The sequence below is a fragment of the Setaria italica genome, chromosome VI, assembly GCF_000263155.2.
Source record: "Setaria italica strain Yugu1 chromosome VI, Setaria_italica_v2.0, whole genome shotgun sequence".
In the NCBI taxonomy this organism is placed as follows: Eukaryota; Viridiplantae; Streptophyta; class Magnoliopsida; order Poales; family Poaceae; genus Setaria; species Setaria italica.
The window spans coordinates 2,860,780-2,874,841 of NC_028455.1; the positions used below are offsets into that span (position 1 = coordinate 2,860,780).

At 46.2% G+C, this 14,062-nt stretch overlaps 1 protein-coding gene across 1 annotated transcript; it reads right to left on the reverse strand.

Moving 5' to 3' along the window:
• Nucleotides 1–4,546: 4,546 nt before the first annotated feature.
• LOC101783271 (germin-like protein 8-7) lies at nucleotides 4,547–5,752 on the reverse strand. Its single transcript, XM_004972619.2, has 2 exons — nucleotides 5,566–5,752; nucleotides 4,547–5,358 (listed from the first exon to the last, which is right to left on the reverse strand). The coding sequence occupies exons 1-2, from the start codon at nucleotides 5,681–5,683 to the stop codon at nucleotides 4,796–4,798; spliced, it is 681 nt and encodes a 226-aa protein (XP_004972676.1). The 5' UTR covers nucleotides 5,684–5,752; the 3' UTR covers nucleotides 4,547–4,795.
• Between the last annotated feature and the right edge of the window lie 8,310 nt (nucleotides 5,753–14,062).

Here is a 14,062-nt window from a genome sequence, read left to right on the forward strand (position 1 = left end):
AGAGGGGGGGAGAATCTTTGGCCCACAGTATTCTTATTTTGGGGGGGCTCTTTTTTTTTCTTTTTGCGACGCAGGGGTCTTAGTCCCGGAGGAGGAGGAGCTCTCTTGGGCCATATCACGCAATGATTTGGGGGAATTTTAAAAAACCCGGGATTTTTTTTTTTCCCCGCTTTTTATTGTTAATTTAAAAAACACCGAGGTTTTTTTTTTTTCCCCCCTTGGACGTATATTTAAAAAACCTTTTTTTTACCTCAAGAAAAACTTTTTAACTTAAAAAATTTTCCCGGGCCCAAATGGCCCGGGGGAGGGAGGGTTTACGTTGAGGATTTTGGAAATTTCCCCCCTTTTTTTCATTTCTGGCAAAAGGGGGCGATTTTTGGGGGGGGGGGGGGGGCTAGGGGGGCTGCAGCCCCCCAAGAGCCCTGATTTTACCTGTAAAATACTATAGATAAAGTCTCAAATCACCATTAATTTCTAGCTCTAGCCCTTAATCTCTACTATTTAGCCCCCCGAGGTGTTCATCCTGGTTCTGCCTCTGGCTGCGTAGAGTAGCCAAGTAGGATCAGGCGCCTAGCCCCAAGTAGGATTATATGACTGAGGCCTGGACAATGCACTTAGGCGCCCTGATGACTCAATTCCCTTGAAGTCTCCTCAGAAAGCTCTCCCATCGTGGAGGCCCGGGGGCTCATCGACTGGATGTATATAGGGCGCATAGCGGCTCTAAATAAGTATAATTAAATCATGTGTCTTACATAGGGCGCTCAGCGGTGGTGGTGGTGGCGGCAGCCGGTGGTGCAGTGTGTGGTGGCAGTGGTGGTGGCGGCGGCTGGTGGTGCAGTGTGTGGTGGCGGTGGTGGTGGCGGCGGCCGGTGGTGCAGTGTGTGGTGGCGGTGGTAGTGGCGGCGGCCTGTGGTGCAGTGTGTGGTGGCGGTGGCCGGATTTTTTTAATTCTTTTTGAAAAATTAGTTGCCGAGTGTTTTTTGGCCACTCGGCGAAGTGTTTGCCGAGTGCCCGACACAAAACACTCGGCGAATCAGCGTTTGCCGATAGATTTTTTGCCGTGTGTCATATGCCGAGTGTTACACTCGGCAAACGCTTTGCCGAGTGTTTTTCAGGCTTCGCCGAGTGCCCCTGGCACTCGGCAAAGTCCCGGTGTCCGGTAGTGCAAGTCCAGAGCCATTAACACACTCCCATACTAAGTTTGGACCCCAAACAGGACTCCTAGAGACTATGTCTAGGGCCTCAACACCCAAAGACCAAGTCTGGGCCCGGAATATGACTCCTGGAGTCCAAGACTGGGCCCGGAACAGGATTCCCAAGGACTATGTCGATCCAGGCCCATAAGTATGGGCCCTCCCAGATGAGCAGGAGTCACAGAGATTATATGACTGAGGCCTAGACAATGCACTTAGGCGCCCTGATGACTCAATTCCCTTGAAGTCTCCTCAGAAAGCTCTCCCATCGTGGAGGCCCGGGGGCTCGTCGACTGGATGTATATAGGGCGCATAGCGGCCCTAAATAAGTATAATTAAATCATGTGTCTTACATAGGGCGCTCAGCGCCCTGGTGAAGGTCCAACAAATGGCCAGAAATAGTGGTTACATATTACCAGCGCAATAGTGGTTACATAGATTTTTTTGAGTCATAAAATGAATTCCTACACAATAGTGGTCCATCAAACGATGGGGTTGACAACGAGCGGGTAGTGATCCTGTTGGGGAATGTGGGAAGGATGGTCCCTCTGATCAAATGTGATCGGGGAGTCCGACCAGCGAAGGAAAGAGGGGATGGCCAACTCGGCGGCACATACCTCTCGATAGTGCACCTTGCGCTGGCGCTTGCTGTGGTCGGCATCAGCCCCCCCGAAGATCATGAGGCATCCCTCAGGGTCGGGGAAGCCGTCTCCATCCTTGCCCGCAGCACCTCCCCTTCTGGCCGTGTCCTCCTTGCCTTTCCCCTCCTTGGGTTTGGCGGCTTGCTGCAGGAAGTGCTTGAGGAGCTCGTAGTCCTTGTAGAGGTGCTTGACGGGGTAGGCGTGGTTGGTGCACGGGCTCTCCATGAGCTTGTCGAAGTGGTCGGGCTGACCCTGTTGGGGCTACTTGCCTAGGCGCTCGGTCGCGGCGACCAGGGTTGGGTTAATCAGGCGGCGCCAGTCCTTCTTGTTCTTCTTGCCCTTCTGTGCGGAGGGGCCCTCATCCTGGACCTCACGCTTGGCCTTGCCCTTGTCCCGTCCGCCGCTGAAGACCATCCCGACTACCTCCTCGCCGGAGGTGTGGTTCGTGGTGATGTCGAGCAGGTTGCGGGTGGTTCGGGGCTTCACGCAGCCAAGCTTGTGGACCAAGGACTTGCAGGTCATCCCGGATAGGAATGCGCTGACGATGTTTGTGTCGACGACATCAGGAAGCGAGTTGCACTGCCTAGAAAACCTGCAAATGTAATCCCACAGGGACTCGTTGGGCTCCTGCTTGCAACTCTTGAGGTCCTAGGAGTTCCTGGGATGGACGTACGTCCCCTGGAAGTTCCCGACGAAGACCTTCTTAAGGTCTGCCCAGTCGTGGATGCTGTTGGGTAGAAGAAATTCGAGCCATGCCCGAACAAACTCTCCTACGCAGATGGGGAGGTACTGGATAATGAAGTAGTCATCATCCGCTCCGCCGGCTCGGCAGGTGAGCCGAAAGTCTTCGAGCCATACACCAGGGTTCATCTCCCAAGTGTACTTGGCGATGTTGGTGGGCAGTCGGAAGCGCTGTGGGAATGGCGCTTTCTGGATGCGGCGACCAAAGGCCCCAGGTCCCGGGCTGTCCGAGCTGGGCCTCCGGTCGCTGTACCGGTCGCTCGGTTGGCCGCCACACCTAGGGTGCACCTCCTCGACCGGTCGGCAAGGTGGAAGCAGAAGAAGAAGAAAACAAAGAAGAAGAAGAAACTTTGCTATTTTAAAGCAGATTCAAACAAAATGAATTCAAATATGAAATTTGAACTCAGCAACCAAAATCAATGCAACAGCATGGATGCAACAATGCAAACCTAAGATTCATTAATTAAATTTCAGAAAAACATTTAAATGCCTAAGAAATTGAATAAAACCTTAGAAAAGCCTTAAATCCTTAAACAAGCTCAAACAATTTCTAGAAAATTCTAATAAATTTTTATTCAGTTGCAAAATTGAAAATTTAGGGTGTTACAAGTCTTGTATGTACAAAAAATGTAAACAGGACAAAAAACATGAGCATAATGGTGTGAAACTACCAGTTATGCATGATCACATAAATTGTATTAAACTAGTTTTACCAACATTTACTTGGTTGCCATTGTGTTGGAGTGGTTACTTGCAAGTTAAACAAGTAATATAAGTCCTGCATCAATACCAGATCAAAAACTACGTGGTCTGTCTAGTCACCTTCTTGACTTTGTTCGTATCACACATACCCTCTTACGTGCTCCTCAGGCAAGACGCAAGCAGCTGCACAGATGAGAAATGGTATTTAGTTAGGTGAAGCATGTGGCTGCGTGCCACTGTGGTGTATGTTTCCTGTGCCTATCGCGCCGTGGAGGCGGGTTGTCGTTGGGACTTTGGTGTTTTCCCCCTTTGTTTGCTGTGCTGCGTAGAGTAGGCAAGTAGGATCAGGCGCCTAGCCCCGAGTAGGATTATATGACTGAGGCCTGGACAATGCACTTAGGCGCCCTGATGACTCAATTCCCTTGAAGTCTCCTCAGAAAGCTCTCCCATCGTGGAGGCCCGGAGGCTCGTCGACTGGATGTATATAGGGCGCATAGCGGCCCTAAATAAGTATAATTCCTACACAGTAGTGGTTACATATTACCAGCGCATTAAAATGGCTAATGTAGCATTAAAATTTGTGAAGATATAAAGACATAATCACACATATGGTAAAAGATAATGGCTAATTGGTGGATCGATCGCAAAGGAAATTGAGGCGCACCATTCAAGCCATGCGTGGACTCATATGTACGGAAGAGTTGACAGTGCCGATAATGACATTAACATTACACTGCACCTAACCCAAAGTAACAAACATTGAAACACATTAGTCACTAAACACATATAATACTAGTGTTCCCAAGTTGTCTCTCATGCTTAATTCGGTCTTACGCATCGGATGATGCAATTGGTCACCAACAGCAGGAAACCCACAGCAGCGTTAACTACTATACCATTATTTCCTCACGGTCATGAACTTCGAAGTGTATGTGCCTGACGACAAGGGGATGCTGGCCAGCGATCATGCGCTGTTCTTGAGCCCAGAGTTGTTGTCGTTCGTGGTGTGCCGGTCCCAGATGGTCGGTTGCAAGAGCAACTACTACATCTATTCGTTGGTTGTTCACGCATCGACGACGCCCAGAGAAGCTAGGGTGTGTACTGCATGGAGGAAGGCCAGGGAGATTCTACTTGACCAGGGCCTCAGACCTTTAGTGGGCCTGGAAAACGCTGCGCGGCACATATGCTTTGCTATCCCTAGAGCTAGGGCATGTACAATAACTTGTTTCATTCAAAAGTCAAAAGTTGCAGGTTCATTATAAACTCACATGCTACAACATTTATTTTCATAGATAAAACCGGGTCCATAAGTTAATTTTATATAAGCTTCCCGTACATGAATATATGTATCCCAAACAGGACAGTACATCTCGTAGGCACACAGCAACAGTAGCAGTATATAAATACTGCCATTTATTTTACATAACTTTCAGATTGTAGAAACTAGAAACAAGTAGTTGTTTGCAAAATGCATGTCAACCAAACTTTCCATACAAAGAAACCCGTGCTTGATTTAGTTTAGTAGTGGTTGTTCTCCCAGAACTGAGCCTGGAGCCAATCAATTGTCCCCTTTTCCACCTGGAATGCCTTGGCCAACACATCATCCGAGATTGGTGGCTTTGATCCAAAGACCGCATTAGCGATGGTAATAGCCCCAGGGTTTTGGCTGCTGAGCGCAGCGAGTGCAACCGCTGGCTTGTCGTGGATGGGGTTGAACTGGAAGTGGATGAGCCCTTCGGGGAATACAAACACATCACCCTTGTTGAGGACCTTGGCAAACAATGTGTTGTTTGGGTTGGAGGTGACAAACCCAACATAGAGGGTCCCCTCAAGCACTGTTAGGATCTCAGTGGCACGTGGGTGGGTGTGTGGTGGATTCTCACCTAGGGGTGCATAGTCAATGCGAGCTAGAGAGATGCCTAGAGTGTTGAGACCAGGGAGCTGCAAGGCACTGATCAATGTGACATTAGATCCCACCTTGCTATGCGCGGTGTTCCTAGGCTCGTCAAGTTTAGCTGCCTTGAAGAAGTCATCTGCATTCACGGCCATGGGGTCCTTGCAAGCAAACCCATTCACCTTCACTGTACGCATAGAAGAAGCCAAATAGATACACATAGATCAGAAACTAGGTAGCGCAGAAGATTAGAAGTTCACTGTATGCAAAGAACGAAGAAGGAAAATAGAAACAGGAAGATGTGCACTCTGACAGAAGAGCACTTGTTTTGATTCGTGTTTACTACATTAACATCAAAACATGCATTAAACTAAGCCAGTGTTCATGCATATACCAGGAGAGTGCTTGTCAGCTACACAGAAGTCCTGGAGTGGGCTAGGATCGGAAGCATTAGCCTGGCAAGCGACCAATGCTAGAAAAACAGCAAGAAGGAAGTAGGAGGAGGGGGCCATTTTTGTTTCTCCTCGTGCTTCTTTGTCGGTGCTTTTCGCAGTAGGCTAACCAGCTGCTTGTGTTTGTTTTCTTGATGCTTTGGTGAGGAAGAAGGGGGATGGATGTGTTTATATAGCCACAGCACGGTAGCTAGCATCGTGAACGTCTGAACAACTGAGTAAGTCACACGTTGAACCGGCCAACAGAAGAACTGGTCTCTGGTTGCTAGAACCTGCTGATGGAACAGCACAGCTACATCAACCTTTGAAAGCTATATCGCTTTCGATATTTTGACACGCTACTACCAAATCTGATCAGGTCTCTTTGCTCCTGGCCAAATATAGAAAAAGTATACCCGTTCCTTTCTGTGTTGAATGGCATAAATAAGATGGTTACCCTGAGTGGCACACATTTCAATTTGATCAATCTCGGACATCAAAATTCTAGGGAGCTAAGGAACAAACAGAAAACAAAGGGAGATGTGGTCGATCTCGGTCGGAGGTTGGGGCCACCCGTCAGCGGTGGAGCGGAGGCATGTGTGGGAGCGGGCTGGTGTTGACGGCAGTGAGCACGCCAAATTGTGAACCGCAAGCGCACGGATCAGTTATATCTTCTCCCTCAGACATTCCCTCAAGGTTTATCAATCCACGAAACAAGGGATTTGAACGCCTAACTATACACTAATTGATGTAACCGAAAGGTCTTTATATAGGATATGATTATGCTATCAAAAGAACTAAGCAATCTAGATTAAGATGGATAGAGAGTAAAGGTTGTGGACAAGATAGATTAAACGCTTGTCCTAGGGATCTAGGATCACTTGTAGATGCAATCGCCATGAATGAGCGAATTAGATCTAGGTGTTATCGTGAGTGGTTGTGAACCATGTCCAACACTTCCCCACCCGCAATAATGTTATTGCACAGGGATACTCAACTATCGGAACATAAGAACACCTCAAGATGATTATTCTAGGTAAGCAAATAAGCAACCCAAAGTAGTATTGGCCAACCTTTACATGAAAGAGTATCATCAAGATATGATTGATAACAAAACAATGTCGGTGAAAAAACCCTAGAGATCATCGTATACTAAACACTGAAGAAATGGGAGGCCGACCGGACCATGGAATGGGCCAGGCTGATCGGCCTGGGCCCTTCCTAGCCCTTATAGTCCTCTCCTTCCTTGTGCTGTCTTCCCTCGATGACGCATGTCCAAATATCCATTAATATCCTTATATAAACCCCCTTGATTATGTCGTATTTCCTGCCAAAATACAATATGCTCCAAAACACAACACATGCAATAATATGGTTATTTGAGGTACCAAGTAGCGGGTTAGTATAAGAATAAGCATGAAAACCCTAGTTCAATAGCACTAAAAGTGTGTCAATAATGAGCGTCAACAGCTGGCGCGGAAGAAAATGGTCCGAGGCAAGCTGGGCCAGCGGCCGGCAAGCTGGGCCAACAGAGGTGAGGCCAACGGCCTGCTGCTGCAGCAGCTGAAAGAGGGCCCAGGCCGAAGGAAGATGAAGGCCAGGTGGAAGAAGAACAAGAAAACAAAGGAAAAGAAGAAACTTTGCTATTTTCAAACAGATTCCAACAAAATGAATTCAAATATGAAATTTGAACTCAGCAACCCAGCAACGAAAATCAATGCAGTAGCATGAATGCAACAATGCAAACCTAAGATTCATTAATTAAATTTCAGGGAAACATTTTAATGCCTAAGAAATTGAATAAAATCTTAGAAAAGCCTTAAATACTTAAACAAGCTCAAACAAATTCAAGAAAATTGTAATAAATTTTTATTCAGTTGCAAAATTAAAAATTTAGGGTGTTACAAATCTTGTATGTACGGAAAATGTAAACAATACAAAAAACATCAGTATAATGGTGTGAAACCACCAGTTATGCATGATCTCATAAATTGTATTAAACTAGTTTTACCAACATTTACTTGGTCGCCATTGTGTTGGAGTGGTTACTTGCAAGTTAAACAAGTAATATAAGTCCTCCATCAATACCAGATCAAAAACTACGTGGTCTGCCTGGTCACCTTCTTGACTTTGTTCGTATCACACATACCCTCCGCTCCTCAGGCAAGAAGCAAGCAGCTGCACAGATGAGAAATGGTATTTAGTTAGGCCAAGCATGTGGCTGCGTGCCACTGTGGTGTATGTAAAACGATACACGTCATGCATGATACACTCAACTAACAAATTTGACGTCTTCTCTTTGCACTTATCAAAAGAAAAGTATGGCTTTCTTTTCTTTTTGCTATTGGGATGCAGGGTCCAAGATGGTTACCTTTTGCAAAAATAAATTTTAAATTAGGGAATAGAGTAAATTAGGGAGTTTCCCAGTAATTAACAAAGTGCTCAAGATTCTCATGAAAAATTTTAGATCTAGTAAACGATGCCTTGTGTCTAGTGCCTAGAAGAACTTTGAGTCCACAATTTTTGGTTGAATCTTGAAATAGTATTCCAAACGCCTTTTGGTTGCATTGAGGGGTATTCTACCAGAGAATGTACGATTGACTCTCGTAAAGCTATGCACGTTTCTCAATGCAATTTTGCATAAGACAATTGATCCAACCAAGATACTAAAGCTGTAGAATGATGTGGTACAATATCTTGTCAACTTTGAGTTGGTATTTCCACCATCCTTCTTCAAAATTACACCATCCTTCTTCAAAATTATGACGCACCTCCCGGTTCACATAGTAAAAAAGATTACTATTCTCGGTCTAGTATTCCTGCACAATATGTGGTCTTTCGAGAGGTTCATGTCAGTCTAAAAAACTATGTTCTTAATCATGCCCGTCCAAAATGAAGCATCACCAACGGATATGGAATAAAGAAGGTCATTGAGTTTTGTGTTCATTTTATTGACTCAATTAATTTGATTGGGGTTCTAGTATCACGTCGCAAGGGGAGGCTACAGGGGAAGGGCACCCTTGGAAGAAAATCAAGTTTGAACACTGATAGTGATTTGTTTCAAAAAGCACACTTCATGATTCTGCAACAATCAACCTTGAGGGCCCCGTATATCCAGGAACAAGATTCTATTTTTCCCATACCCGATGAAATCCGATGCCTGGATTATACATCATCACATGATTACTTTTCCCTCTTGGTTGCGTCAACACCTTATGGGTAACTCCATGATTCATGAACAACTTGCTTGGTTAGCTAGGGGATCTTCTAGCACAATTGTGAAATTCCAGGGTTACGAGATAAATGGCTATATATTTTACACAAGAGCTCAAGACCAAAAAAGCACCAACTAAAATAGTGGTGTCCGTATAGATGTCATAGATAGCAACGAGAGCAAGGACTTGTATTATGATTTCATAGAGGAGATCTGGGAACTCGACAACTGACTGCTGAACATCCCTCTATTTCGTTGCCAATGGGTAAAGCTGACTGGAGGCGGTGTACCGAAAGATCAATATGGAATGATAATAGTGGACCTGAGCAAGACTAGATACAAAGATGAACTATTCGTCCTTGCTAATGATGTGCATAAGGTTTTCTATGCGAAGGACATATCTAGCAACCCAAAGTGCCACATAGTTCTTCCAGGTAAAAGAGTAACCGTGGGAGTCAAGGACAAAACAGACCAGTCAGATGATTTTGATAAGCTTGATGGCATGCCTCCATTCGTTGTCGAAGTTGACCCAAGCATCATGCTAGCAAAAGAAGAGGCTCTGTACTTACGCCATGATCATGACCAAGGAACTTTGGTCAAGAAGAAGCTTTTTAACGTTACATTGTAATGATCTATGATCAACCTTTATGTAATGCCCTCTGGTCATATGTCAGAACCTTTCTACTATATTTTAGTGATATTAAAAACTTATTTATGCAATACACTAGATATGATCATCGAGTTTGTTGGTCATCACATTATTATTTGATTAAATTATTATGAGGTTGTGCGGGAACTGTAAAGGGGAGGAAATTGGGACTTCCATCAAGAGCAAGCTCAAAATTATTATGAGGTTCAAAACAATTGAATACACTTTATCATGATCAAATTATTTATTATAAGAGTTTTTTATCAATAAAGTGTAGAAAATTATTTGATAATTTAATATATTTTTGCATGTTCAAAATATTGAATATTACCATTTTTCTTGGATGATAGAAGTACAAAATCAATTTAGAAACATATGAAGAAATCAACTTAATTTAATCGAACTGTTGGTATAGCGTGGGAAGTGAAAAGGGAGAATATCGTTTAGTCTCAGTTGGTAGTAACGACAGAGACTTACTACCAACCGAGACTAAAGGGGGGCATTTTTATCTCCCGCGCGCCAGCCACCCTTTAGTCCCGGGTGGTAATACCACCCGGGACTAAAGGGGAATATAAATATTTCAACCCCTTCTCCTTCCTCGGGACTTAGCCGTTTTCATCGCCTGCCGCGTCCTTTCGTCATCCTCGTCGTCTCCGAAGCTGCCGCATCGTCGCCGTTATCTCCACGGGCATCCACGTTGATGTCATCGTTGCTCCACGGCCGCCGCATTGCCACCATAATCTCTGTGCTCTGGCTCCCCGTTGTGACCCCCCTCCCCCACCCCCCACGGAGCGCCGCTTCAGGTGGCCCGGCCCGACACCGCACGCCGCCATGCCACCGACCTCGATCTCCTTCGCCTCCGCGCCCTGCAGCTCCCCGGCGGCGCCCTCCTCCTCCCCCAACATCGCCCTCCCGGCTTGGCGCTATGCACCCAGCTGCACCGCCACCGCCGACCGCCCCTTCTCCTCCGGCCAGCCCCTCTGCGATGCTCGTGTGGCCCTGACGTTGCCCCTCCTGCACCGCGATCCACTGCGGCCCCCTGTGCCGCCGTCCTGATGCCCCGACCTACCCCCGCTACCCGTCAGCCGGTAAGTACGGTGCCAATCGGGTGGTGACGCAAGCCAAGAAGGAGTACCATCATCATCTAGGGCAAGATGGAACAAGACCTACTTGATCAAGGTATCGTATCAGCGACTATTAACTAGCCTAATCGATCAAAGAATTGGTATTACGCTCCTGGAGCCACCCTTAGCCCTGAGGATGGGACTTGTTTTCAACAAAACAATATGTGAGAAGGGCCTTAGGCTTATCAAAAACATTGAAGATTCTAAAGTGAGAAAGTTCAAGCCTGATAGAGAGAATGATGAGCTGACTTTGGCGCTCGGGAATCCCAAACATCCAGGACATTGCCGAGGCTTCGGTGTGGTTCCGTGGAAGTATGCTTTGCATAGGGACATTGACACGTACAGAAGCCAGAAGAGAAGAAAGGAACAGCAAGAGGAGAAGTGGCGGCGCATGTTAGAAGCTAAAGTGCATGAACAAGATATAAGAATGTCGGAAGAAATTAATTGGCGAGTGGCCCTGGCAGTTACTGAGATGGCCCAATCTGGAGTACTGCTGGATCCCAATGTCGTCGTTAGCCCTTCTCAATGCTGAAGCAGCTGTGCTTCCAGAGGGGTCCCCGATGAGAATATGCCAATCTTACCCATGGTTGTGCTGGACAACCAACGGTACCTTGTGGATGACATCACTCAGGGCACCTCATGTGAGCTGTATAGATCATTTGGCAACCTCCCTATTAAGGTTACGTATATATAATATATACAACTATCTCAATTGATCCACGCCTCAATCAGGAATTTAATAACTTCTTTATTTCTCCTATATGTACAGGTGGTGTACGGAAGTGCATTACCAATACTGCCAGGGCAAACAAGCCATGGCATTGTGATTCCACCTGGCTGCTCCATTGTTGGGGAGGAGCAAATTTTTGATAGTAAATATGAAGTCCTAGAGCTCGACCTCCCGAGAGGTGACGGGGAAAGGACACTAGGAGATGCACTTCACGGTATCATTCTATGGCGCAAATATTACATCATCATTCCCAGCCAGGAGGCATCATTTCTTCTCATAGATCCCCTGCAGCCACCATCTCCTCAGAACTCAAGACCGTCATCTCCAGCACATCCATCTCCAGGACCGTCGTCACCACCGGGACCGTCGCATCCTGCTTGGTCACCGTCTCCACACCATCGAGTCCTGTAGGTGGGAGTGAGGATGACAAACACCCCTCCTCAATCACCATATGCAGTGTTAGGACTAAGGCTCTAGTTTGGCATGGCTCCCAACTCTGGGTGGAGCTGCTCCCACTCCAGAACTCCACATGGAGCCAGCTCCGCTCCAAGACTCCAAAACAAAAAATGGGGTGGTCTAGCTAGATGGGTGCTTTCAGCTCCAAAAAAAGATTGATTTCAGTGTGGATTTGCCATAGTTGCCCCCCAATTAAGGCCCCACTTGTCAATCCTCTCTTTCCCATCTTCTTCTTCCCCTTTGTCCACTGCAGTGTGTCGCACATGGGAGACCCTCCACGGGTGGCGGCGACGAGCGATGGGGTGGGCGACGGGCGGCGAGGTGGGCGGCGATGGGGGTGGCGCTGGGTGGCGATGGGCGGCGGGGCTGGGCGGCGGGCGGCGGGGTGCGCGGCGATGGGTGGCGGGGCAGCTTGGGCGGCGACGGGCGCGGCGACGGGCAGCAGGGCTGGCTGGCCACGGGGGTGGCGACGGGCGGGGCTCTGGCGGCGAGTGGGGCTCTGGAGAATAGAAGGGAGAATAGAATGAAATGTTTTTTTGTAACCAGTGGCATTGGTGGGTAATTACCCACCAACTCCACGAGGAGGTTCAAAAGAGAGGTTTCTTGAGCAGCAAAAGAGGTGCTCCAAAACTCCACCTCCATTTGCACTAAAGCTCCATGGAAGCCAACTCCATGGAGTTTTGAAGTTGGGGTGTTTGGCTGAATTTTTTGATCGAGTTGCTGAAGTTTAGGAGAGGAGTCGTGCCAAACAGGGCCTAAAGTCTAGTGTGAGCAAGGAACCATTTGCAACACCTCTCAAGAAGTCGTGACCACCGCCTTCCAAGCCAGGGAAGGCAACCAAAGGTGAAAGAACCGAGGAAGCAAACAAACAAGTCTGAACCTATTAAGAAGCTAGCAGGAAATATGACTCCTGAGGAATTGAAGCAGGCATCGCAAGCACATGTAAGGGAGAGGTTGGAAAAAACTGCTGCAGAAAGAAAAGCGAAGGATATGGAGCCTAAGCCAGTAGATCAAGCCAAATTAAAGTTTTTTTTGCCATGAAAAAACAAGTCAAGAAGATGTTACCATCGAACTATGATCGTTCGTTAATTAAGTCTTGGCAGAAGAAAAAATAAGGAGAGTCATCATCCAGTCGTACTATCCCCTAGCTCGAGGAGCAAGATCAAGAAGCTCAATAAATAGCAGTTTTGCCTTTAGAACAATAAATCAAGGTCATTAAGTTTATGGAAGTGACAGGTCTCTCGCTTGCTGAAATTCTAGGGCAAGACGAACCACCACCTCTAGAAAGACTGTACCAAAATGACCCTTTGAGTTAGGCAAGCCTCTAGTAAGCCTCTAGATAGACCATGTTCGCTCTTGTTGTTAAACCTATTAATTTTTTCGGTGAAGGTGAGAAACTGATGCTGCTGGAATTCAAGGATATTTATGAAGTGTACCATCAAGATGCCCTTGATGTCTCTCTTATCAGCACCTGGGTTCTGTAAGTGTGTGTTTATTAGATGTTAATTTTAGCTCAGCTCATTATTAGGTGTGTGTCGTCCCACTAACTTTGTCTTTCATTTTATGTAGGATGCAAATTCAGTGGTGCCGCCGAGAATCCTACTTCAACATTGGCTTCATGGACCCAACACTTGTTAACGAAAAGCAGATACGGAATCATCCAAAGTCTACATTGGATGCATTATACAAATTCTTGTAGCAACAGAATTACAAGCGATACATACTACTGCCTTACAAATTTAACTACATGTGCCTACCGTCTATTTTTGTTTTCCTATCCTTACCTAATTAATATTAGTTAGTTCTAATATGGATATTTATGTACACAGTTATCACTGGATTCTAGTTATAATTATGATTGATCAAAGCAACGTTATTATGTTTGATTCGTTGAGGAAAGCAAAGAGCGAGTACCAAGACATTCAAAACATGCTTAACTCATAATAATTATGGATCTTTATCTCTATGCAAAAGTTTGTTTCCTAAAGTTTGACCTAACACTGTATCATATTCGTTATTTTAATTCACAGCGCAAGGAAACACTGGTACAAAACTCGCCTTTAGTCCCGGTTGGTAGGGGGCAAATCTCCTAAAAATCCATTTAATTGTTGGTGTAGCATTCACATATTTTGAAGTATAATTGTTGGTGTAACATTCACATATTTCCAAATTACAAATGTGACGGATTAGCGAAGAACTCTTGGAGAAGGATAGGCTTTTGGCAATCCAAGAAGCTCTCATAGGATTTATGGTGGACGAGGCGATAAATCCCAAAGGATCCTAAGAA